Below are 24,486 nucleotides of genomic sequence, written 5' to 3'. Positions count from 1 at the left end.
GTGAAACTGCCATGTAGGTAGATGCTGATCATTAATGTACTATTCTTGTAAATATTATGAGACTGAATGAAAAAGATTTTTTTATATATATATATATTTTTTTTTTTTTTTACATGAGCATTAACTTTTCTGTGAAGGAGCTTTTCTGTTTGGTAGGAGTGTATATGGAAATTTTCTTAAATCTTAAGATGTGTGTTCCTGGTTCTTTATGTCTGCTCTTTCTGTAATAAAATTATAATTAAAATACCTGAAAGATGGAAAGCAACCACAGTCAGTCGTCCTCCGTAGCCTTACAATAACTGTCATATGTGGGTGCTCCAGCAATAGACAGCAAAACTTCTGTCATTCTGTTGCTGAGTACTGTATAGGAGCGTTTTTTCATCTCTGCTGAGACCAAAGCCTTGCGGTTGTCTTCTATCTCTTGTAGGAAAACAAATACTCTATTCTGGCTCTCACCTTGCTTGTAGTGCTGAGTTGTTTTACCAAGTTATTGCATGGAGCAGGTGTAGTGTTAGAGTAACAGCTTGCCTACTGCCTTCCATCTTCCTCCTTCCGGGGTGAATTTTGGTCTGTCTGGGCTACTGAGGTTTGCTGAACCTGAAACACAGTAAGGAGAGATTTGAGAGTTCCTCTTCGTAGTTACTGCCTAGCTGTTGCTCTTCCAGAAAATAGCTGATAAGGCAGTAGTTGCTGTTCCGTATGGACTCTCTCAGTAGTGGTTGCAGAGGAGGCCGTTAACGATTGTGTACTGCTTAGTCTTTAACTTTATATACCTGATTGGTGGTTTGGATATGACAACTTGTCATAATTATGAAATTCCATTTTGGGTACAGAAACGAGCCTGGTTTTGACCAGGTTCCTCCCAGATCTGAATTAAGACAATCTCTTTCAAAGCTTATGCACCCAGAATTCTTCCCTGTTCTCCCCCCAAATGCAAACCAAAAATAAACATATCAGTCGTGGGCTGTATAATTTTGAGACTTATCTTGGCCTGTTGCTTTCTTGTCATAAGCAAGAAGTGAAAGAAATAGAATTGCAATTGTATTTGATATTCAGATTTGGTTGGAGGTATCTTAAACAGGAATGTTTATCCACAGGTGATCAACAGTTACTCTGGAGAAGCAGAACGAGAGCTGTTACCTTTTAATGACAGGTCTCTTTCTTGTCTTGATTGGCAAAACTAAGTTGATGGTCTTTGGAAACTGAATATGCTTTATGGGTTCTGGACTGTTATCTTAAAAACAAACAAAAAACCCCAATGGCAACAACTTAACCTCAGCTGACTGTTTGTGTGTGTGAGTTAGTGACCTTTTCTAGTGACAGCACCTCAGGGTTAATAAAGTGATTCTTACTGCTCTGCAATCATCAAGCATGCTTCTCCTCTGATTGTAGTTACTGCTCCAGTTTGGGGAATTGGTTCTGGTCCAGCCTCTTCAAAGTGTATTCTCTATCCTACTTAATAGTAGCAGGCTCTTTATGGGGCAGGAGAACACGCTTCAGTTGCGTGCACAAGTGGGGATCCTGCAAGCCTTACTTTTTGATCTCATACTGTGGAAAAGGTGATGGGCTTGTTTCCGTCCCTCTAGCAGAGTCTGAGTGAGAAGCGTTAAGAAGTGTGCGTAGTGGAAGGTCTTAAATGCTTTATGGGTATTGAAGATGGTGGGGGAATTGGCTTTATTGCGTTTTGGCGGGAGCAGAGTTGAAAAATTCTGAGGACTTAAATGCATGCCTAGCTCTCTTGACATGCCCTCTCGGTGCAGTGGTGTATGTGTGTTCCATGCGTACTTTTCATGACAGCACAACTGGCAGGACACCATTTGAAGAAGGCTCTCGTGCTTAGGGTTCAGAGGGCCCCAGCTGCTTTCTCAAGCACGTTACTCTACAGAGTGGTTGTTCTGTGATCTCTGTTCTTGATACTTATACACAAAGTCCAGTTTCTAACTCATGGAGCAGGAAGGAGTTTGTCCTACCTTTAATCTCTGTGTTGTTTTGTATCTAACTGTCTGGAATGTGGGATGAAATTGGATTGTTGAAGGGTTTAATACTAGTTGCAGGCAGTTCCTCAGCAGTGCCAGCATCTCATGGCTTTAGTCATCGGCTATAGGGACAACAGCCTGAAAGAGGCTAAGGAGCAGACAGATTTCCCAGTTTTTTTCCCGTCTTTGCCTGCTTTCCTCCCTGCCCCACCCAGCTTCTGTACTCTAAGGTGTGTGCTCAGGACTGCCTTATTTACTTAATGATAGACCATCGGCAAAGACATCCGTCTCAGAAATTATCAAACAGGTAAATAAAATATATAAGTGCCTCATGTAAACATTTCCAAGTTTGACTTGACTTGATTGGTGGCAAAATTGCCAATATGCAGATGAACTCTGGTGTGTTCTTACTGTCAGCTGCTAAGAATGTAAAAGCTTAAGAGCTACCAAAAAAAAAAAAGTTTTGAGCTGAGAATTTTTATTGTTTTTTAGGAAGCAAGCACTGGAAGTGTAAGTAGTTTTGAAGACTACAATCTCTGTCCTAGTACACCTATAGAACATGTTTATCGCAGGCAACATTCCAACTCAAATAATATAGGAGAAGTTGGAATGCACTGGAAACTTATTCCCATTACAGGTAAGATGGGTTTAACTCTTACGTTGCTACAAATAGTGAATGAAATCATGTTCTAAAGGCTTCTATCTTTCATAGATCTCATTCTTGGGTCACATGGTGGTGCACAAGCATATATATGGCCTACACAGTTGTTTCTGGTACTTGATTAATACAGAAATCTGCTGGATGAAAACAATACTGGTAGAGAATATTGCTTTGGGTACATACTGACATAATTTAGAAATGTGAATGCTTGACTGTTTATCTGGTGAGGTACACAACTGGTTTGAATTCAGTGTTTGAACTTGTTAGGTTCTACTGAAAGATTGGATGGGTGGATAATTGCAACTGGAAATCCAGAAGAGTAATGAAAAATGTGTTCTCCTTACAGAAAGTACTCTCTCTCTTCTTCTGTCAAGCTCTTCTACTGAAAGTGCTTCAAAGTCTTTGTCCTTATCTAAACATTTACATCTTAAATAATCTTACAGAAGAAGCTTCTTGTTCTATTTCTTGATGAGTCAGCAGTGTGAAGTCTTGGGAGAGCATAAAAGCCTGGATTTGAAGGATGTGGAAACTGGGCATCAAGAGCTCTCAATTCAAGGCTACAAATCAAGTCGTCTTATGACTAAATCCAGATAGAATTTGTTAACTGCATTCTCTGAGTAAAAACTTGCTGATTTCTGATCGTGTTCCAGGAATGCTGGAATCTGTCTCTTGGACACTTGTGGTATCCATGCAGTTGTGTAGTTTAGTAGCTCTTTGTTTGTTTGGCTGAGAGGGGAGAACAGCAGGGGAAGCAGATTTCCCTTCACAGTATTCATAGGCCTTTCAATGAAATGACAGAGTAGTTCTGGATAAAGTTTTCTGCGCTTTCTTTAAGGGCCAAACATCAAAAGCCCATTCAGAGATTTTCCTAAGTTACAGGGTATGGAGAGTGTACAGTGGTTTGGATAGTGGCTTACTCCTGGAGGAAATGGCCACTTTGCATATAGCTGAGGATATGGTTGCTGAGATAACTAGTTAAGTGGATGATTGAGCATCTAAAAACTGAAATACATCAGAGGTGCTGGATGTGGGAGTTCATGCAAGCGTTTGTCAGTTGACTGGTATGTTGCACAGTCTTCTGTGAGACTACAAATCTTACTAGAAAAAATTGTCTCTGAAGTCTTCTGAGGGAGAAGTGCTGTTCTCTAGAGATTGAAGAGATTGTCTTGAGCATCACTGGTTTTCTTTGGGTTCCTACAAATTAGCTATTACTGCAATAAGTATTCATAGAATGAATCATAGAATGGTTTGGGTTGGAAGGGACCATAAAGATCATCTCGTGCCACCCCCTGCCCTGGGCAGGGACACCTCCCACCAGCCCAGGTTGCTCCAAGCCCCGTCCAGCCTGGCCTTGAACACCTCCAGGGATGGGGCAGCCACAGCTTCTCTGGGCAACCTGTCCCAGTGTCTCACTGCTCTCATAGTGAAGAATTTCTTCCTGATATTTAATCTAAATCTACCCTCGTTCAGTTTAAAGCCATTACCTCTCGTCCTATCACTATACTCCCTGTAAAAAGTCCCTCCCCATCTTTCCTGTAGGCCCTTTAGGTACTGGAAGGCCACTGTAAGGTCTCCCCCGAGCCTTCTTTTCTCCAGACTGAACAAACCCAACTCCCTCCTGTCTTCATAGCAGAGATGCTCCAGCCCTGGGTTCATCTTTGTGGCCGTCCTCTGGACTCGCTCCAGCAGGACCACATCCTTGTTATGTTGGGGGCCCCAGAGCTGGAGGCACGACTTGAGGTGTTGACTAGCTCTGCGATATGATCGTGTAAAAGGTGCTATGTAAATATGAAGAAACTCTCCGAATGCTAACTGCTGCTCTCCTTCAGGAGGGGCAGGAAGAGTTCAAGACGCTCAGCTGGAAAAAGTTGAAGATAAGCAAACAGGTGAGAAGAGTAAGTGGGACAGTTTGCACGTGTCGTTATGGCCTGAACTACTGAGCAGCTTGTGTTCTCGCCTGGTATTGAATTGTCATCAGAGAATTCGTAATAACGCTGTTCAGCAAGTGGGCTCGTTTTATTGTGGTACATGAAGAAGGCTGTAGGAAAGTCAAGAGAGGCTTTAATGTTTTGGGCTATTGGCACTCAGTTTTTACTGGGCATATCTTCCTGTATAGTATCTTCTTAAAGGGCTTTGAATTTTGATTCTAGGGAATTAAGATGGATTCAGTAATATAATTTAAAGGAAGCTTTGTTCTTTTCTGAAGCTGATTGTGTTCTAAATCCAATGGCTTCTCCATGTCTCTCATCTTTGTAGCAAGGCAGCTCTGGAAGGGAAAATTCAGAGAACATCAATCTTGCTTTTTCATCGCTGCACAATTGCAGGAAGGCAAATGAGCATCTCTTGGTTTTTTTTCTTTAAAAAAACCAAAAACCTTTTGATACAGGGGTCATGTTCAGCTAAACCTACTTCAAGAACTTAAGTCTTCATAGTTTGTGATTTGAGGAGTGGGGGGTTTGTCTTGCTTCTTTCCTGAGGACAGCAGAAAGTGTCGGAGGAGATAGTTGTTTGTAGGTCCTCAACTCATCTTGACTGCTCCTGTGTCGTGGGCTTGTTTGTTTCCTCACGATTACGTGGTCTAAACTTCTGACAATAGTAATCAAACCTGAGTCTTATTTTTGAAAGCTGACTTGGGCATAGGCAGGTTTTAACAAACCCATCCTAACTCAGTTTTGGTTTGAATTTGAGACTCTTCTTTGGCTTTAGACATAAAGCACAAAAAGGGTGTTTGTTCTTGCTTATTCTTCCTTCTCTCGTAAGGGAAGATTAATGCGTTAATAGACATTCTTAAAAGTGGTGGCTTTTGATGACATTAATCTTGGATATGACAGAACATTCTAGGCTTTCTTTGTCACGTGGTGTTTGAATTTCTGATTCCAAAATCTACCCAAGAATCCTCTTTCTGGAGTCCCTGTGGAAGGACGTCTCTTAGGCAGTGAAGAATTTGACTCTCAGTCTGCGAGGAGAACTACTCCAGCAGCTCTTCAACAGCTGTTCTTTCTAAGATTGTTTTCAGGCAGGTCTCTCTTCGGTTTCTTTGACGTAGCCAGTGACAAGGTATTACCAAGAGTAGGTTTGAAATCATAAATCATACTTCAGTAGTTGTTGAAGGGTTTGTTTATTTGGGGTTTGCTCCTTGCTCACGCACTTGGTTTTTGTGAAGACTTGTGACCCAAAGGTGTAGATCTATGAAGGATGCCACCTTTAGAGAATTCCATTTAAATAAGGGTAACTTTAATTTAAATAATCGTTTGGGGTTTTTTAATCCTGTTTTTTACATGTTAGAAAATATTTGGAATTTATATTCGTATTCAGTGGTATATCTTTCTGTTTACATTCTGTTTAACATTATTTTTTTTTTTTTTACAAAAACCTTTAGTAAAAGTAAAGGCTTTTGTTTTTAAAATGAAGTTTCTTTCATTCTGGAAAATTTTAAATAATCATCTTTGAAGAATAACCTAATGAGTTCTTAATCATATATATCTTGAAAACTTCTTTCCTAACATAATTTTTACAGAAACTTTCCATCAAATCAGGATGAGTGGATTGTATATTGATTTTTTTTCTTTTTTTTTTTCAATAACCTTGGGATTTGAAGTTTTACCTGTTCTGGGGATGCAGACAGAGCCACAAAACAAAATGTCATTGCTAAAAATTGGTATGCAACTGATTAGCTGGATTAAAATGTAAGAAGTTACAAAAACAGCCCCAAATTTAAAGCTATAGTACAGCTTTTAATCTCTTACTAAGTCTTGCTTATATTGTAATAGTTCTTGATTACAATACTGATGTAGCTCCTAAGTGCTGAGCAGCTCAAGAAGAACGAGATGCATAACGTATTTTAAGTGCCTCGTCTCTCAAACGAGCTTAAACTAAGCTTACTCCTTAACATTATGATTTGGTACTGAGTTCAGTACCAAAAAAGGTTCAAATAAAATAGAATGGAACTAATTGGAATAACCCCATTTAAATCTGTGTTTAGTGATTTTAAAGAAAACTTGAAATTTGGGTTGACTCAAAGGATGTGCTTTGAAGGATGAAGAAAGAATTTCATTGATAAGGAAAATAATGGAACCGTATTTCTGGTTTGTCTGGGTAACTCTAGCGGCATGACGTAACTGTGAGGTGGTGCTGTCACCGTGGAAATGGCATCCTGTTAGCGGCACACGTTTTCTTTTGGATCTGGGTAGACATGATTGAATTAGGGACTGAATATAACTTTTTTAACTGGCTACAAAAATGACTGCTTTCCAGAAGAATACTAACTTCTAGCAACTGTCTCTACTATTTTGGTTATTGCTTCTGTTCCAGAAATCTGGTTTTTTGCTTACAACTGTATTAGCTTTAACACTTAAACCCCCCAAAACCTCAACAAAACCAACAAAAAAGCCTCCTTTGAAGTACTTACGGAACACACATATACTGAAATAGCAGTGTGTGTATACATCATTAATAGCAACAAAGCGTTAAGTTTGGTTTAAAAACAAAAACCATAGTTTGGAATGTGGGTGGTGAAGAAACTGTGTGCTGCAGAAAAGATCTGAGGTTTGGGTGACGAGAGGCTTTCAGCACTCCCTGCAGCGTAACTGCTTGTGTGTCACTCATCACCGTAAGGCTTATGGCCTTCCTTCTTTAAGCAAAAAAAATTGTATTCTCAATTGCGAGACCAGACACGCAGCTTGCAGTTTAACTCCGCGAGGTAACGTGTGGCTAAAATAAGCCCCTTCAAAGTCTGAGGATTGTAACCTAGTAACAAATGAAAATATTTGAATAATTTGTCACTCTGCTTGATTTCTAATTTGGTTTTTTTTTTAATTAAGGCAGTTCCTGTTATGCTTAAATCAGATATTATTACTGGGAAAATTACTTGTGTTCTGCTTTTCTGAGCAAACTTTGACTTTATTGTTCTACTGCCTTAGGAGCTATTAAATTCTCTGTGCTTCTGTACCTCAGCAGACAGAACACCTGAACCTTTGGATTTCAGTTGATGGGAGGGGGGAGGCACAACAGTAATGCTGTTGTTTTAAAACTGTGCTTTGAAGATTTTAGTGTATCAGTTGTGTGTGACTTTCAAACATGAGATGATGATGCTTAACTCTTCCTATATAGGTCTGAAATCACCAGAAGAGCCACTGGTGTGTTTACCGCCAAAGGATGCCTTTCCTAATGACCCCCGGGTAATAAATAGGCAGAGAAGTTCTGATTATCAGTTTCCATACTCTCCATTTTCAGACACACAAAAGGGGACAGCAGAAGATGGACTTTATATAAGCCAAGTGGAGAAACTGGAAGATCAGTGTGGGCTAGCAGATCACCCTTTTACAACTAAGCATTCCATTAGCACAATAATAGAGACTACACTATTAGAAGAATACAATCTCTTTGCGAGAAAGATTCGGGAAATTTTGCAGCAGAAGAATATTGCATATGTTAGTGGTATGTCCACTCCCGTCTTCTCTGCCCGAGAGAGGATGATGAGACTTTCTGAATACATGTGTTTACAGGCATCAGAGATTTCTGTCCAGGAATATATAGAGGCACTGAGTGAAAAGTTGAATAGTGTTATTTTGTCCTCTTCGTGCATTCGGCAGACTCCACCCACGTACTCCAGTCCTGAATCAGCAGAAGTAGTTGGTAACGCTGCACTGAATCCTCCCCCCGACACGTTACCTGTTTGCAGGGACTCTGACACCGCCTTGTTGTCAGAGCCGTTGTGTAATAACGCGGTGGAAGATCTGGATTCTAATGAGCAGCGTTCGTCAAGCTTAGCCTTCGTGAAGGAGGAAATAGATCACGTGAATGCTAAAACAGAGGATATGTTGATGTCTGACCAGACCTCTTCCAGTGGTGATCTGATGGAGCCACCAGAAAAGACACAGAAATCCCCAGAAAACTTAAACATTTCAACCCAACCAGCCCTTTCTGATTTTATAAGCCAGTTAAAACCTGAAGTATTTAACAGTTTGGTCAAAATTATTAAAGATGTACAGAAAAACACTGTGAAATTTTATATTCATGAAGAGGAAGAAAGCATTCTCTGTAAAGAAATCAAGGTGAGTATGTCCCAGTTGAGCCTCTCTTTAGTGTTAAAATAGAACGGAGTGCCTTTCAAATCGGAGTGTATAAAACCGGACTTGCAAATGTAAGGTAGTCTGAAATTTATTTCAAAAAAGGTTGACTTGTGAAAGTAGGCTGTCCTGTCCCACTTCTCATTTGAGGGTCTGAGGTAGTCTTGCTTATATTTAGCTTTTACGTCAGTCGTTTTCTCATAGTTGGAGAGCAGAACAGGCTGTAGTTTGGTTCTTTCTGAAGATACTGCCGGGGGGAGGGGGGGCGGTAGCCTTAAGGAAAAAGATAACAAGGGCAAAAATGTGATAGCTTGCCGTTTAGAACGAGTATAGGAAAAGTCCATGTGTGTGGTTTGGGTTGTTTTTTTTTCCCTTTCCCATCCAGTTAAGAGTCCAGGTAACTTTGGGAGATTACCATTCTTGTGTATTTAAATGTGTAAGATGAAAGTGAAATAATAAAAACTTCTGGCTTTATTTGAAAACTCCTGCAGGTTTGATAGGTTGTCAGTTAGCCGTTTATGCCAATGCTGTAAGAATGACTGACTTGCTGAAACAGCCTCTTTGTGTGTTACTACATCCTTCCAAAGAACGTATCAAAAGACAAGGAAACCTGTCTCTCGGAGATTTATTTGAATAGGAAACTTAAACTTAACGCGGTCATCGTGTGGGGATTCACTATTCACTTTTTCTTCACCGTCTTCTCTTTCTGCGGTGTTAGGAATATCTCACAAAGTTAGGTAATACAGAGTGCCATCCAGAACAGTTCCTTAAAAGAAGAGCTGCTTTAGATAAACTGTTGATAATTATCCAAAACGAAGACATCGCCAACCTCATCCATAAGGTATTTCACATAAGTAAACGTGTACTATAGAAAGCTACGTCGTGAGACAAGCTCATTTTGAGCAAGGTCACTTTCCCGTAACAACATCGCGCTTAAACGATGTCCTGGGTTTAGCTGCCGTTTGAAGAAACAAAAATGGTTGTGGTAAATGCCTAGTCTTGCTACATCGTACACCTGCACCTTCTTCCACCTCCACATACGTGCCGATGCCTGTTTATTCTTAATAGTTGTAAAGTTGTAGAGAGGCCCGAGTAGTTCCTCTGCTAGTTCCGTGATGCTCTCGTGGCCAGCGAATGCCGCCGGGGTTCTCTGCAGCTGGGGTTTATGAACCTCTGCTGGACAGAAGGTAAAGCCGCTGTCTCATCCCTGTAACGTTTTTGAGAGCGCGCCTCTGTAGGCACGAGAAAAAATAACGGATCTTTGAAAACGTGTTTTGAAGTTTGACGTTTGGTATTTATAAGTAGGAAAGTTCTGTAATTTGTTTTTTTGTATCATCTTTGGTATGCATCTCTGATTTATAACATTTTTAAACAGATACCTGGCTTAGTAACTTTGAAGAGGCTTTCTTGTGTCAGCTTTGCGGGTGTCGATAGTTTGGATGATGTGAAAAATCACACTTACAACGAACTGTTTGTGTCGGGTGGTTTTGTTGTGTCAGATGAATCTGTCCTTAATCCAGAGTCCATCACTATAGGTAAGTGTGATGTTTTCTGAAGCTTTGAAACAGACAAAAAAAGTCTGATGTTTTAGTATGTAAGAGATGCCAGACTCCTTGCAGTGGAGAATCAAGTCTTCTAACTTTCAAGTTTATTTTTTGTGAGGGGGTTTGGTTGGTTTTGGTTTTTTTTGAGGACTTCAGCTAATTCAGTCTCTCTCTTACCTCAATGGGCTTTTTGGGGAACACGTTTCTGGGGAACGTGTGAACCTGCAGATCTTGGCTTGGCTTTCCAAGTCTTTGCTCGGTTGTGTAGTTGTGTCTATGGAACCTTTTATTCCTTACTATTCAATCCACAGATATGCTAGAAAAAACATTGAAAAACCACATTTTTCACTTTTTCTTTATTTGAAATTGAATAGTGAATGAAATTAGCAGTTTTTCAAATATATTTTAGCAAGGCAGATCACATAGGACTGAATTCGGCTTTTACGTAAGCGGACACCGCTGCTGGGCATCTGACCTACAAAAAAGCAGCTCGGTTTTGGACCGCTGTTGTTGGCTGATCTGCTGGGCAGAAAACCTGAAGCGCTAGCCTAACGTTCGTAGCTGTGTAACTACTTTGATGAAAATGGGAAGAAGCTTTATGTACAAACTGATGCAGTACTTTCAGTTTGCACACCACAATGTTTAACTTCTGTTCAATATCTCCGAAACAGATAAACTAAAACAGTTCTTAAAGTTTCTGGAGGATCTCAACACCCCAGACGGGAAATGGCAGTGGAAAGTCCACTGCAAAATACAAAAAAAACTTAAAGAGCTGGGGAGGTGAGTAGTGTGCTCCAAATACCAGTCGTTGAAACACTTCAGCTGTAATTACGCTCCCAAAACCCCAATTAAGTAGAACTTACTGTTACGTTTGTCTCTTAACATTTAGCCTGACCTTAAATCAAGTATCTTTCTAATAGTGCGCTTTTTTCCCATTACAGAATGAATGCCGCTGCCCTGAGCCTGCTGACCCTTCTCAATACCTACCAAAAGCAGCACTTGGTTGAGATTCTGTCGTACCATAACTGTGATTCTCAAACTCGAAATGCTCCGGAGTTAGAGTGTCTGATCAGGCTCCAGGCTCAAAACATACACCAGAGACATGTCGTCTTCTTAACAGGTAAACCCCAAATTTATGATTATTTCTCCCTCTTTTGATAATAGGTGTTAAATATTAATACAAAATCTCCTTTGTATTTAGAAAAGAATCTCAAAACACTTTCAAATTACGTTGATAATGGAATAGTGGTTGCTACTGTTGATGACTTCATGCAAAACTTTAAAAGTCTCGTCGGGTATCACAACTCGGTTACTGAAGAAAACAGCCTTCCTCCCTCTGACGCTCCCAAAAGACAGTCAGGTAACATTAAGCACGCTTACGCTTTCTTTAGCTAATTAGATGTGGGGGGTGGAGGTCCTTGAGAGAGCGTGCCTTTACTCTTGTAAATGAACATTACAGATGGCAAGGAAAACCCAACTCTCAAGCTATTCTTTTTCTATTTTAAATGATGGGGGAAAAGCAGCTGGGATGGAGCACCAAAGGAGATCTTAAATACAGAATTACAGGCTGACCCGGTATTCCGGAAAGTAGACCTATGGCAAAGTGGTGTAACCGTCTGTTTTCAGGCGAAGGCTAGACTTAAGGGTAGCTTTTAGAAACGGTAACAAAAGGACTGAGATGTCAGTGATTGTACTCCTTTAATTGTCTGATCAAATACTCACCTACTGTGTAACTTTAGATGCTGTTTTGACATTAACCCCTTTGGAGCTGGGAGTTGGGATTTCCCAACACTAAACATGAACACAATGCGCAGAAGCTTTTAGCATCGGAATAACTGGACACTCACACAGAGGGTTAAGTGTGTTTGTTGAGTAAGTGAACAAGAGTGGCAGAAGACCAAGACTTAAGTGATATTGGACTTGCAGACCTGAAGCGTAACACTCTGTGAGTAGTGTATAGCTTTTCTAACGAAAGTTTGTATTTCAATAGAATAGGACTTTCTCTCTTTTTTAATGTAGTTCTTGTAGAAAACGATGAAAAGGATGAGGAGGACATGTCTCTGGATTCAGGGGATGAAACATCACAAATAGAAATCTGCAATGATGCCTCCAAGTATGATACTCATTTGGAAGCTTTGCAGACAGAGGCCAAGGGCTCACATGGAGCAGGCGCAAAAGAAAGCTGCTTATCAGTTACTGAGTTCTCTCCTGAAGCACAAAGTGGCTTGATGGAAAAGACTTCTAAAATTGACTTGGAAGAGATACAACCAATTACTCCAGTTCCTACAACATGCTCTGCTGAAGGAGAAAAACACAATTCAGTCGAACAAGCTCCTTTCGGTAACTTCCAAGCTTACAGCAGACAATTAAACATGTCCCATCAGTTCAGTCACTTTAATGTACTCACTCATCAGACTTTTCTGGGAACAACATACCAAATTTCTTCTGCCAGTCAAAACCAGGAGAGGGGCAATTATTTTCTCTCTGCTTACAGTCAGAGCATGGATACAGACAAGTCGTCACCGCCTGGCGGCTGGGATATAAATTGTGATTCTTCCAGGCCATATTCAAAACAGAAATAAACTTCTGAGTCTCTTTTTATAAGTTGCTGTGGACTTTTCTGTTTCTAAAATAGTGGATTAACAATTTCTATTTTATTCTGGAACAAAATGTTTCTTGTCCTTTATCTCAAATGTTTTCTTGTCTTATTTAAATCCTGATGGCCTGTACCTGTTGAAAGCATCTGAAAAATTGAAATAAATATATATATTTTTTAACATTTACTGTACTTGAATTATCTTGTTTGTTGGCACTTTTAAGTTTCTACATTTGTATTTGACCTGTACCTGGGCTTCGGTTTGAGGTCTGTTTTAATGTAAAACTGAATGTTTGCCTAAAATATGTGAAACAGCGAGGTTTTTTTTAACTGTAAGGGTATCAAAATCACTTTTTTCTTTACGTAAATATCAAAACTTATGTATTTATTTGACATTTGACACAAATTTTGTACAAATGTTTTTACATAGCTCTAAGGCAGTGTAGTTATTTTAATGACTATATACTGGATTTTGGCTAAATACCTCAAGTAGAGTAACCAATGGTGCAGTTCCATTACAAAAATAAAATAAACTCTTAGTGCACAAGGGACTGGCTAACACGTGGCCTTGTCTGTGGTTTTTATATTGTTTTCAAAGTATGTGAGAAACATCCAGAACCTTTAGTTCGTGAATAGCAGTTATCTGGGCGTCTGAGCGCGGTACGGCATGCTCCCTGCAGCACCGTCGCAGGGATCTCGCCGCTTTTATCGTGCCGTTGTAATTACGGTAATGAGAGAAGGACAGACCTGGGTTTACTGACTCGGGTAGCTCAATCTGCGTTAGAAAAACCTCCATCCTAGCGTTGTCTTAAGTACAGAGTTTTATCAGTTTCTTAATCTTGCCCTTTTTAATTTTTCCCCGTGGTTCTCTGGTAATTGCCTAATTTTGTACACAACCTTCTGCCTCAGGCTTCTGGGAAAGGGCAGCTCAGAGTCAGCAGCTGTGGCGTCTCCAGCCCTTGTTGTTCCGTTGCTGGGTTTGCAAACACTGATATTCTTCACTCATACGTTTACTGCTCTTGGCTTCAGGTTGTCCAAACTCATATGTTTGGGGTTTTTTTTCCTATTTGTAATTTGATTTTAGTACTTTCATGTAGGATGTGTGGTTTAGTGCCAGAGGACGGTATTTGAAACAACACGACTTCAAACTCACAAAATTAGTTGGGGAAAAATATTATTGGTTAAAAAACGCTAGCTTTTAAAAAACCAAACAAACCCAGCCCCCAGAATTACCCTTAATGTTGAATGCCCTTCCTTCTGTCCGCACTAGACTAGTGTAGCAGTGGTTACCCTCCTACCAAACATGGCAAATAAATAATCTTTTTTCAAAAGAGAATTCCCTTGTATCAAGAAAGGGTAATGGATGGTGAAGAACTGTTCTACCTCCTGTAACAGCAAGTGCAGGCTGTCGCCTAGCGCGTGACTTGGCATTCAAAGGAGAGGCCAGAGGGCACCTCTGTTCCCTTCGCTGCGGCTGGGAGGTACCTTCACAGTGGGGTTATGTCTAACCACAGCTGCAGGGGGGGTTCTGTGCCGCTTGTCACAGAACAACTAACGTGAACTCGGCTCACGCATCTTCTGCAGACATCTAGAAGAGAAACAGTTTTACCCCAGATTATCCTATCTTTTAAAGCCTAAAAGCAAATTACTCTGAATTAAACATTTAATTCTGACTGGAAGCACTGAATAATGTCTGTTCAGACCTTGATAAGAAAAGTTTTAAAAAAAGACCTTGTTTATGAGAAAACTTCTTTACAGCCCGCTATAACGTTAAGTGTTTCTATCCTGCTCTAACCAAGAGGGAGGGAAAAGTTCAGAGTCAGCACTTCTTCGGTCTTAAAATTTGGGATTACTTGAGTTAATAGACATTAACTATTCAGACAGCTTTTAGTCTTTGACAAGTACAAGCAGTTTCATATCGTTAAAAATACCAACAAAGTCTACCTGAGCCATCCAGGATATATCTTAATCTTTTTATTTATCAAAACTGAGTTCTACAAAAACCCATGTAACATTTTTATACTGTGTTCTGGTGATTTATACTAAATGGATGTACGTCTTCAGGCAGCGTGAAGACCATTCTAAACGGACACACCATCGTTAGTTAAATGTATCTTCAATATGAAAGCCAACGTGACCCTGTATTTATCAAAATTCACATAATTTAAATCTTTCATAAAAAAGATACAGATGGTCCATAATTAATTACAGTAGCAAACAAAGTGCTGTGCATTTACATTTTAAGAGTTCAGAACATTCATATGTACCTCTCAAAATGGTGAAATAAAGTTCTCTTCTTGCGCCAGAGCAGGAATCAGAGCAGTCTCCAACTCCTTCTGCTTCTGCAGGAGGCCCTGAAAGAAACGGAATATAAACATGAATGTTGTGTGTTCCTCATGCAGCCTGAGCTAAGGAAGTGTCACTGTTTCATATTTTAGAACAATTTACTTGTTAAGACTCAATGCTTTTTAAATACACAACTTAAAAAACCCCCCAAAACTAAACAGCAGTACAGAGTAATAGATGAACAGATTCAGCAAAGAGGGAACTCGCGATTTCCTGTCTTCTGCAAGAGACGTGGTGGGACTGAAGCGGACGCCAGTCCACTTTCCAGGGATGACTATGCGGAGAAAAAAGGACTTTTCCATTGTATTAAATTTAACTTGCTCGCTCTTCTGGGCCTTGTCTCTACGTTGGTGCTATTCCAGCGTACTCTGGAATGAAGCTGAACCCAGATCCTTGAAGGACACCAGCTTTTAGTCTTAACATGAGTTTACTCTAAGATAAAGGACGGGATTACCATCTGTGCTAGTGCTGTGTCAGATGTTTTAGGATATGCGTATTTACCCTCAAAAGGTAAAAGGTTCCTGTTTCGTTAATGTCTCTCGTAAGTACCAGAGAATGGAGAAAGCCTGTAATAAAAAACCTCCTGGAAGCGTATCCTTGGCTATGTGATAACTACTACAGGACACAGCCGTGTCAGGTACAGCCGTAAGTTTAAGTCTCTTTAATTAACAGGATCGTATGTATCGATACATCTGGCCCCTTGGTCTCTATCTATTTCAGACCTGTCAGAAGTAAATTGGCACCAAGTAAGTTTGTTTTAAAGAAAAAAACTGGAAAGTTACAATGGTATTCTTCCTCAGTTACAAGACCTTTCTCTAAGAGAAGGGTTACAGGCTGCCGGCACAGCTCAGTATAAACCCAGCTCAAACCAGCAGGTCCTGCCAGAATTTAGAGATGACGTTCCCGGCGGCACAGAAGGGGAGGGAGGGCCTGGAGAACGAGCCTCGGTTAGCGAAGGAGCCTGTCAGACTTCACTTTGCGTCCTTCCAAAAGCAGCAGCTGCCTACTTTCAATCCCTTGATGAATTGCTTTTAACTAATCAACAGGATCTGCTATTTCTATTAATGGGTCAGTGGACTTGTTCAGTCCCTTTGTCAAGAATTACTTTTAAAAAGTTTTTTTTTGCATTTATTAGCATGTTACAAAACAAAGTCATGCAATAAATTGCCCTAAATCAACCCTGAGCTGAAGTGAGACACCAGTTACCATTGAGAACTGGAACAAAGTCTATCACGTGAGCTGCAAAGGTAATAAAGAGGGCTCAGAGAAAGTAATGTGAAATATCAAGACGGGGACACACGAGGCCTTTCTCTGCAAGTCCTTGGGCAGCCCGCTGGTGGCTGGCAAGATCGCTTAGCCATCGCAGGCTACAGCCTCTTGGCAAGTTGTTTTACTGCTTTAGTGCAAATAAGATGGTCTGGTATGTGCTGACTGTAGCTGGGGTTTTGTCCTTTTTCTTAAACTTTGGCCCTTCTGTCACAAATACTTAATTCGCTTTGCGGGATGGTCTTATTCTGCTGACTCTTTCAGTTGAAGTGAGGAAGACAGAAGTCTGTCGATAGTTCCTGTTGCTGCTGTCACCTGAAGTGTAGGAAGAGACCTGCTGTCCTGTAGCAAACGCAACGCCAGACTCGCCCTCCCTTGGGCGGAGGAAGGCCCTCAGCTGCCCTCTGCTCTCTCACCGGTCTCTTCCGTGGTCAGCCAGTTCAGCTGGGACACGGCCCCGCTCTGCGGCCTCGGGTGCGTATTTCAAAGGCTAAAGACCGGACAAATTAGCTGTGAATTTCCCCAGACAAAAGAAGGCTAAAGAATGGCCAACTATTTAATGAATATATATATTCTGAAACTATCAATCCAATATATACATGCATGTATATATAATTAAAAAAAAAAAGACTTCATTATCTTCTGAAAAAGAAAAGTAAACTCTGCTCTTTGTCTCAACTGTATTTCATACAAAATGCTGCGTTACGTTTCCTTTCTTAGTGAAATAACTGATGCAAACCAGGTGTCATCTGTAGAGTACACAATACTTCGGTACACAAGATACACCTCAGTTCAACAGTTAATGTCCTAAATGCATTCTGCAGCTGGCAGGATATCTAAAAAAGAACTCTACGTGTTTTAAGTTAATTCTCTTTCAGAAGCAAGACTAACCTTAACATTAGTTTTCAGCCACTGTTAAGACCTAAATATATACTACGCATCAAAAATGTCCCTAAGCTCCTGTCTCCTAAGTTTGCCAATGGGAGTATTATCACCTTAAATCTCTTTAAATATCCACGGCTTTTGTTCGCCCCAGGAAGCACAAGGATCAAACTGTGCCTTGAAGCTGGCTTTGCTCTTAATCAAAATACCACTGGCAAACGAAGCCCGAGTACAAGAAAAAACGCCAGTTGTAGATATTTAACAAAAAATGTTAATGAGCATTGGGGAAGACCTGATCCAGTCAAACCTACTTGGAAGCCATTAGAAACTGGCAACCTTTCAGCGTTCCTGGGTTACAACTTTCCTTAATAACTTGTGGAGAGCCGTGACCCTTCGTGTGGACAAGGAATTCACCTACTACTGAAGCATGATGTGTGCCTGGCAGAACGTCTGTCTTTGTAAAGCATAGCAGGTAATTAATAATTCAGTTTTGTTTACTTAAGTCTGTCAGATTTTGTTTCCTTTATTTGTATTTTTTTTCCCTTAAGGCAAAGAAAAATAAATAGCGCTGCTAGCAATAAAGTACTTTTCATACGGAGCCATTCAGAAACAAGGGAAGATACGGATACATCTTCATCTTTAGTGTTCTTCGAGAACAAAACGCAAACCTAACTGTGCTTTTTTTGCCTCCCAGCCCCCGCTCAGGCCATTCAGCAGCACAAAAGGACACTGCTGGTGGCACTGCCCGGACCTGCAGCCTGCCCCTCTGTGGGCCACACCTCGGTGCCAACGGCTGGAGTATCAAAAACTCGTGGTTTAGTAACTACATGCCTGACAGTGTTTTTCCTGGTATTCTGACTCCAATCAGGAAAATACGTAACTTACCAGTTACCAGCTAGAATATTTTGTGCTTCTTTACTGCAGCGTGGATCCTTACAGTCAGTCTCACCATATTTAAAATCCTTCTGGCAATCCTGTAGATCTGATCATTACCAGCAACTTACCACCAATAGAACAATGTATACAAACACACACGGCTTTTGTCTCAGGAGCTCTTGTGTGTAGTACTGAACTAAATTTCATTAAACTAAACGTTCACTCACTATACCTGGCTTGTTGACAAATCCTGAATTTTACTAGTACACGTTAACAAAAGAATAGCTATCTCGGAAGCATTTTATAAGTGTTCGCACTTCAAATGTGCAATTGACAGTATTTTTCCAGTACTGACACATGGGTGCCACCACACCAGCTCTTCTGCACCGCTCAGGCTGCTGTGTCACGACTGGCCTACCCATGAAGAATGCAGAAGTGTGAGCTCATTAACAAGGGTTCCAGTGTTTCCTTAAAGTGCTATTCTTTTTTCCCTTGAAAATGAAACATTCTTACTATAAGCAACCCTAACTATCAAAACCTGGAGACTAAATAAAGCCATTCCTCTTGGTTTCAAGTTTCCTCAGGTACTCCAGTGTTTCGTAGCTGATCTAAGGACTGAGGAGTCCAAAGTCTGTCTCTAAGGACAGTCCAAAGGTGGAAGTAATCCATGAAAAGCAATTAGTAATAGGGAACAAAAGTAGAGGACAAGGCCCAAAACTTATCATAGATGATGGAAAAATGAATTAAAGGCTAATGCTTATGACTATGTAATAGTTTGCAATGTTCATTTTGACTTTAGCGTATATATATACACATACATGTTTATCCAATAACTTTTTGCTTACCTGGCGTAATTCTGACAATCCTTTGAGAATTGCTTGTTGTCTCTCTCTGATTTTAACTACATCAGGATTTAGAAGAGGATCTCTAATGTGATCAGAGCTAAAAATCTGTCGTGGCGTTTGGTAAGAATCTAAAAGTAAATGTATATCAAATCAGTTGACAATACTCGATATTTATCCATTTTGTTTTAATTTTGAAGCTGTAGATCTTCACAGCTTGTGAAAATCAGATTTTGGTTGCTACTAGATGACAATCACTATTCTTAAGTCAGAAACACTTATAGATTCCTAAACCCAAATCTATATACAATAATACCAGAGAAGCACAATCATACTTCATACTTAAAGGTAAACAGACAAAAAAGAGAGATAAAAGAATAATAAATTTTGTTGCTTTTCTGATTTTTCTTTAAGTTTTTCTGTGGTTTTGTTTTGTTTTGAATATCAGTATCATTTGGTTGCATAGGCTTTCTGTACGGGGCTGTGACACACATGGGTGACAGCAAAATTCAGTAAGAACAAATACTGAATTGAATAAATTGCAGCACTTTGAACTAAATCGCTGTAACATCTCTTCTACACGAATCAGCTCACAATGCGTTTCAGTACCATTAAACTGTCGATACTGTGGGTCATGTGTTGAAGGTCTAGTCACCGGTGCGTCTGGGTCAAGACAGTACACTTCGTGTGTTCGAACGTACGGAACGAACTGTGAAGAGGGAGGTCTGGCAGCTTCTGCCGCGGGAGGGGGGGAGCTCCGCTGCTGCGGGTCTGTCTGGGCATTTCTCTCTCTTCTACTGGTGTTCTGCACCAGGAAATTAGAAGCGTGTGTCTGTTTTTGTTGTGCCTGATGCAATCTGTTCTTGACTGCTGGAACAGGTGGTGATTCAGATCTGTATGAAACAATTTCAGTTAAAAAAACCCAAACCCAAACAATACTTAATAATGTGATTCATTTTCTCAAATAGTAGAGACAAAGAATCCTCAGAGGACTGAGCTTTTGCTCATTTACTCTGCTTTTATACCTGCAGTTTTTCTGGTCTTGTGTATTTTTAATAGTAGACAATTAGATGCATCTGAATCATTTAAAAAAAACCATTAAAAATCAGGAAAGAAAAGCCTGTACATTTCACTGTTAATGTATTTATACAATTCATTAATGCAGAGTATTGACGTACCTGTCTGCATTCAAATGATTCTTATGTAATTGTTCTTCCTAAAGGAAAACCAAGAAAGACAAAATTAAAATAAAAAGCTAGGTGTTTCTTATATTAAAAGCTTTCATTTTTCAAGACAAATTTGTTCTGAAATTCCAAAAGGGCTGTTTGCCCTGAGTTCAAGAGGAAGGTATTTATCAAAGACTTGCATTAAAGAGACTTGTAGTGTCTCTGAACTAAATTAAACAAATTACAGGAGGATTTGCTCCAATTTTCTGCATCTTTGCCAGCTCTTAAGCACTATCAAAAATACTGTTTATGTTTTTCAATGACCTTGGAAAGCTGCATTTATAAACCTGAATGGTACAACCCAAGATTATTATTATTAAAGGAAAGATAGTGTTTCTAGATACAGTCAGTAGAAGTTTTATATTTAAATGAATAATATTAACATATCACATGCCTCTTAAGGGGACGCTTACTTAAGACAACGCTTACTTATCGTAAAATTCATTGCCCCATTTCTCAGGTACGAAATTCTTGAACATTTACCTTTGAATAACATAAGCACAAAACTTAGATTTACCATTAACCTCAAATAAACCAATAAACTCAGTTTAACAAATGAATAAATCTTTAAAGATACCTCTGCGAACAGTTACATATTGTCATATTTATTTTTTTTTAATATCCACAGCTTCTAAAATACGTGTATGTTGCCACAGTAAACAAATGGCTAAACAGAAGTGAAGTGGCCACCTTGTCTACACCAGATTTTTCCTGTTGGAAGGTGTGAGACAGTGAGGTGTTCATGCAAACATACGTATCTACATCCGTACAGAGAGCGAGCAAGCAAGAGAGAGGGAGAGAGAGAAAAGGCATGAATATATTTGATAGTATTTTCTTAACATGAAAATTGTTGGGTTTTTTTTTCCCCAGACACGAGCTATACCGATACATGCTTACTGCAAATGGAGAATTACTCCACTAAGAAGGATGCATTTTTATGACAATAGAGTACATCCTCAGTAATCCATATTCTCTGCAGAAATAAAAACTGTTTTCTTGAGCAGGTACTCCTGTACCTCAACATAACGACTGGACAAGAAGGAGCAAGTCAGTCTCGTCATCCTACCCTGCACACTGCTTTCCATCAAGCTCCCTCTTTACAAAATGAATCGATGATAACGAATAAATGAAAGAGAATAAACACTTTGGAATTTGAAATAACAGTAAAAGCTGAGTCACAAAATGTGAACACATACTCCTGATCATGAAGAACGAAACAATGCTGTAGCACCATTCTTTCTTTACACCAAGGGGAGTAACAGGAAAATTCTCAATGCCTGAGTTACACAACTGAATTCCCATCCAGGCAAAACGGTGTGGACCAAGAGCCTTAAAAATACGCATCGCTGTTGTTAAAGAGCAAATAGTTACCTTTCTCACTGTGTGCCCCTTATTCTTCGTAGTTATTTCTTCACGAGGTGAAGGAGACCTGTCTGAATAACCACCCTTTTTTAGGCAGAGATTCCTGGGGCTATTTCTTTCTACCAACTGAAGCAGCTCCATTTGTCGTCTTACTTTGTTTTCTTCCCTTTGTTTTTGCAGCTGTTTAGGGTACCTTTCTGATGCCGGAATGTATCTTTTCCCAGGCTTGTTTATGTTCCAGTCAGGTCTTTTGCTGTATTTTTCTGAAGGCTTAATCTGTCTTTCTCTTCTGGCATATTGTTCATATAGATCATTGTAAATGCCACCATTCTCTTTTCCTGAAATTTTATTCTTATCTGTATACTGCATTTCCTTCTGGTATTTTTTGCTGCTAGAGGTTTCTTTATATTCTATGGAAATATCAGGTGATCCGCAACACACAGTTCTTTCCTCAGTTGACTCAGTGTATGCTGAAATGTTAAAGTAATCTAAAAAAACCATAAATTCTATTGTAACTGCAAGCGTAAGGTATTCAAGTTACTTGTTTGACTTTTGCATGCCAATCAATCTACCATTACTGATTTCATTCAAAAATTGGCTGTTACAGTTCTATAGTGTTTTTTATTCTTTTTGATGTGGAAGATAGATAGGATGAGTAGAAGCAAACTCAATAAGAAGGAAAAAAAAAGGCTGGAGAATGAAATCAAGTCACTGTAAAAGCAAAATTTAAGTAAAATGAAACTACATTATTTTAAACCGTAGAGTTCTGTTTCTGTCACGGTACCCAGTCGTAAAGAGCAAAACACAGCTTCTGTTGAGTTTTTCAGCATGCTGACGGTTTGGTCGTATTCACAGTGCTACTGGGAATAACTTACATTCTTAATCCTTGTCTTCCAGTGGAAATATTTTGTTCAATTTTTATATTACTAACAATCCAGTTTCTTTCTTTACTAAGGGGCATATACAAAAAATTTGTTTCATTTGGCATCTCTTCAAATTCACAGTAAAAATTCTACCAGCACTGTCAAAACCAAAAATAGTAATTGTTGCTTAAGCAAATAAAATAAAGCTTCCACTTCACAAGTGATAGGAAGCTAATATATTTATAAATACAAGGCAAATAGTGACTGTAAGTTTCCAGTGAATCTGCTCATTCACACCTCATCTACAACGTCAATAAATGCAGACTAAGTTTGATGTGGGTTTTTTAATGGCATGATAGCACATCAAGATAAAGACTGGAAAGGCCTCTATCTAGATGGACCCACAATTCTGTCTGGGCATTTAGCAAGAATTGCGGAATGGTTTTCTAAACATTTGAATGTAACCTATCATTTGCTAATGAGTCTAGTTTTCTAATTACAGATTTATTGACAATGTTTCTGCCAGTATTTTGAAGGATTCATTAAGAACCCAACCCTGCTTGATACAAAACCACATTACATAAACCTGTGAACACTCACACTGAAGGCTAGTACAAATACATGTTTAAATGCCTTAATAAATTTAGTCCTACATCGCTTGTGACCACAACTCTAAGGCAACACTGTACTTCAGACTGGGTGATTTGAACCTGTAACTGGTAAGTAACAACTATATAGACACATCATTTATTTAGAAGAATATCGCGCTATATTGTAATATCCCAACATGCCTGTGTCTGTCCGAGTATTTCGTTCTAGTTTTATTCTATTCTGAATGACAGTGATTTGGCCCTATAGCTCAGTTTCACAAATATGCTGCTCTACTGTCCTTCTTGAGGTACACCGGAGTAATTAAATGTAAGGGCTGCATACCTGTCTGTACAGCAGTGTCCTTCCGAGGAGAAGTCTGCTGGTCAATGTGACTCTTAATGTCATCAGAAAAATTATGACTTTGATGTGAAATGTCAGTATTACAATTTTCAAATTCTGCATCACCTAAAAAGAAGTAAGTAAATTGTTCAACTTGGTAATGTATGGTCCATTTAAACCATGCTATCAAGTTATAAGACTGTTTTGGTTTAGAACTCAAAGCAAGACTGAGAACTATGGTTCCAATCCTAATACTCTCCCTTTTTCACTGGAAATCTAATTGATGGCACATAGGTTTGAACATGCCCTATGCATTCCTGATAATATCTTTATTTTAATTCCTTTATGTAATATAGTATTTGAAGCTTACTAAAATACAATATTCTCCATATTAGTTAACACTGATATTTGCTTGGATGGTAAATGAACTGAAATGAAATTTGGTTCATGAAGCAGAAGAGCAGTTTCTGACCCAAATGCAGATGGGGAAAAAAACCCCAAACCAAAAACCACCACCAACCTGCATGCCAACACCAAAGGAATAGGCAAACTGAATAGGAAAAGACTTGTACTTGCCACCACCAAGATTCTTCTGAAGTTTTGAAATGTCATGTCCCTTCTGAGCCAAGTCTCGAATGCGCTGTTCTTGTTTTATTCTCTGTGCTAATTCTTGAGCTTTCTGCATTGTCTGATAAAGCTCATTTGTTTTTAGAGTGATGAGTTCCTTAAAAAAAAAAAGAAGATAAAGTAAATATACATGATCATTTCTTTTGAGAATAAAATAATTAGGAATATTTAGTCCCCATATAATCCTCAAGGTTTACATACATTCTTATTTTGGCTAAAGCATTTTTTTTTAAAAAAACCAAAACTAGTTGACTAGATGCAGTATGTAACATATAAATTTTATGATTAAAAAGATAAATTCAGAACCTCTCCTGTGCCGATGAAACATGTTCAATCCTAGCATTAAAAAGCAGGCATCTAGATCCCCAAAGTTATTTGGATATTTATCTCCTTTCTAATAAGTTAATCTTTTCTGAAATGA

General features: G+C 39.3%; 2 protein-coding genes across 15 annotated transcripts in view; one reads left to right on the top strand and one right to left on the bottom strand.

Moving 5' to 3' along the window:
- The window catches only part of TASOR (transcription activation suppressor), a 34,474-nt gene extending 21,070 nt beyond the window's left edge, over nt 1–13,404 (top strand). For 4 of the 7 annotated variants that reach the window (XM_074602412.1, XM_074602408.1, XM_074602411.1 and 1 more), the window contains 8 exons: nt 2,469–2,613; nt 7,747–8,690; nt 9,424–9,546; nt 10,081–10,240; nt 10,921–11,029; nt 11,191–11,369; nt 11,451–11,609; nt 12,269–13,404. In XM_074602412.1, the coding sequence (XP_074458513.1) occupies nt 2,469–2,613; nt 7,747–8,690; nt 9,424–9,546; nt 10,081–10,240; nt 10,921–11,029; nt 11,191–11,369; nt 11,451–11,609; nt 12,269–12,831 (2,382 nt within the window). In that variant the 3' untranslated portion in view covers nt 12,832–13,404. Of the gene's footprint in view, nt 1–2,468; nt 2,614–7,746; nt 8,691–9,423; nt 9,547–10,080; nt 10,241–10,920; nt 11,030–11,190; nt 11,370–11,450; nt 11,610–11,988 lie in introns of all 7 variants that reach the window. The other 3 variants (XM_074602409.1, XM_074602414.1, XM_074602413.1) reach the window with 3 other exon arrangements.
- The window catches only part of CCDC66 (coiled-coil domain containing 66), a 41,079-nt gene continuing 16,605 nt past the window's right edge, over nt 13–24,486 (bottom strand). For 2 of the 8 annotated variants that reach the window (XM_074602416.1, XM_074602423.1), the window contains 8 exons: nt 24,015–24,162; nt 23,442–23,564; nt 21,655–22,133; nt 20,236–20,273; nt 19,667–19,950; nt 19,061–19,188; nt 15,113–15,199; nt 10,591–14,433 (listed from right to left, as the gene is read on the bottom strand). In XM_074602416.1, the coding sequence (XP_074458517.1) occupies nt 15,116–15,199; nt 19,061–19,188; nt 19,667–19,950; nt 20,236–20,273; nt 21,655–22,133; nt 23,442–23,564; nt 24,015–24,162 (1,284 nt within the window). In that variant the 3' untranslated portion in view covers nt 10,591–14,433; nt 15,113–15,115. Of the gene's footprint in view, nt 598–10,590; nt 14,434–14,803; nt 15,200–19,060; nt 19,189–19,666; nt 19,951–20,235; nt 20,274–21,654; nt 22,134–23,441; nt 23,565–24,014; nt 24,163–24,486 lie in introns of those variants that run through there. The other 6 variants (XM_074602419.1, XM_074602421.1, XM_074602420.1 and 3 more) reach the window with 4 other exon arrangements.

The sequence above is a fragment of the Larus michahellis genome, chromosome 10, assembly GCF_964199755.1.
Source record: "Larus michahellis chromosome 10, bLarMic1.1, whole genome shotgun sequence".
NCBI lineage: Eukaryota > Metazoa > Chordata > Aves > Charadriiformes > Laridae > Larus > Larus michahellis.
Note: the sequence above shows the minus strand (reverse complement) of the source record. Positions and strands in the feature narration are given on the sequence as shown.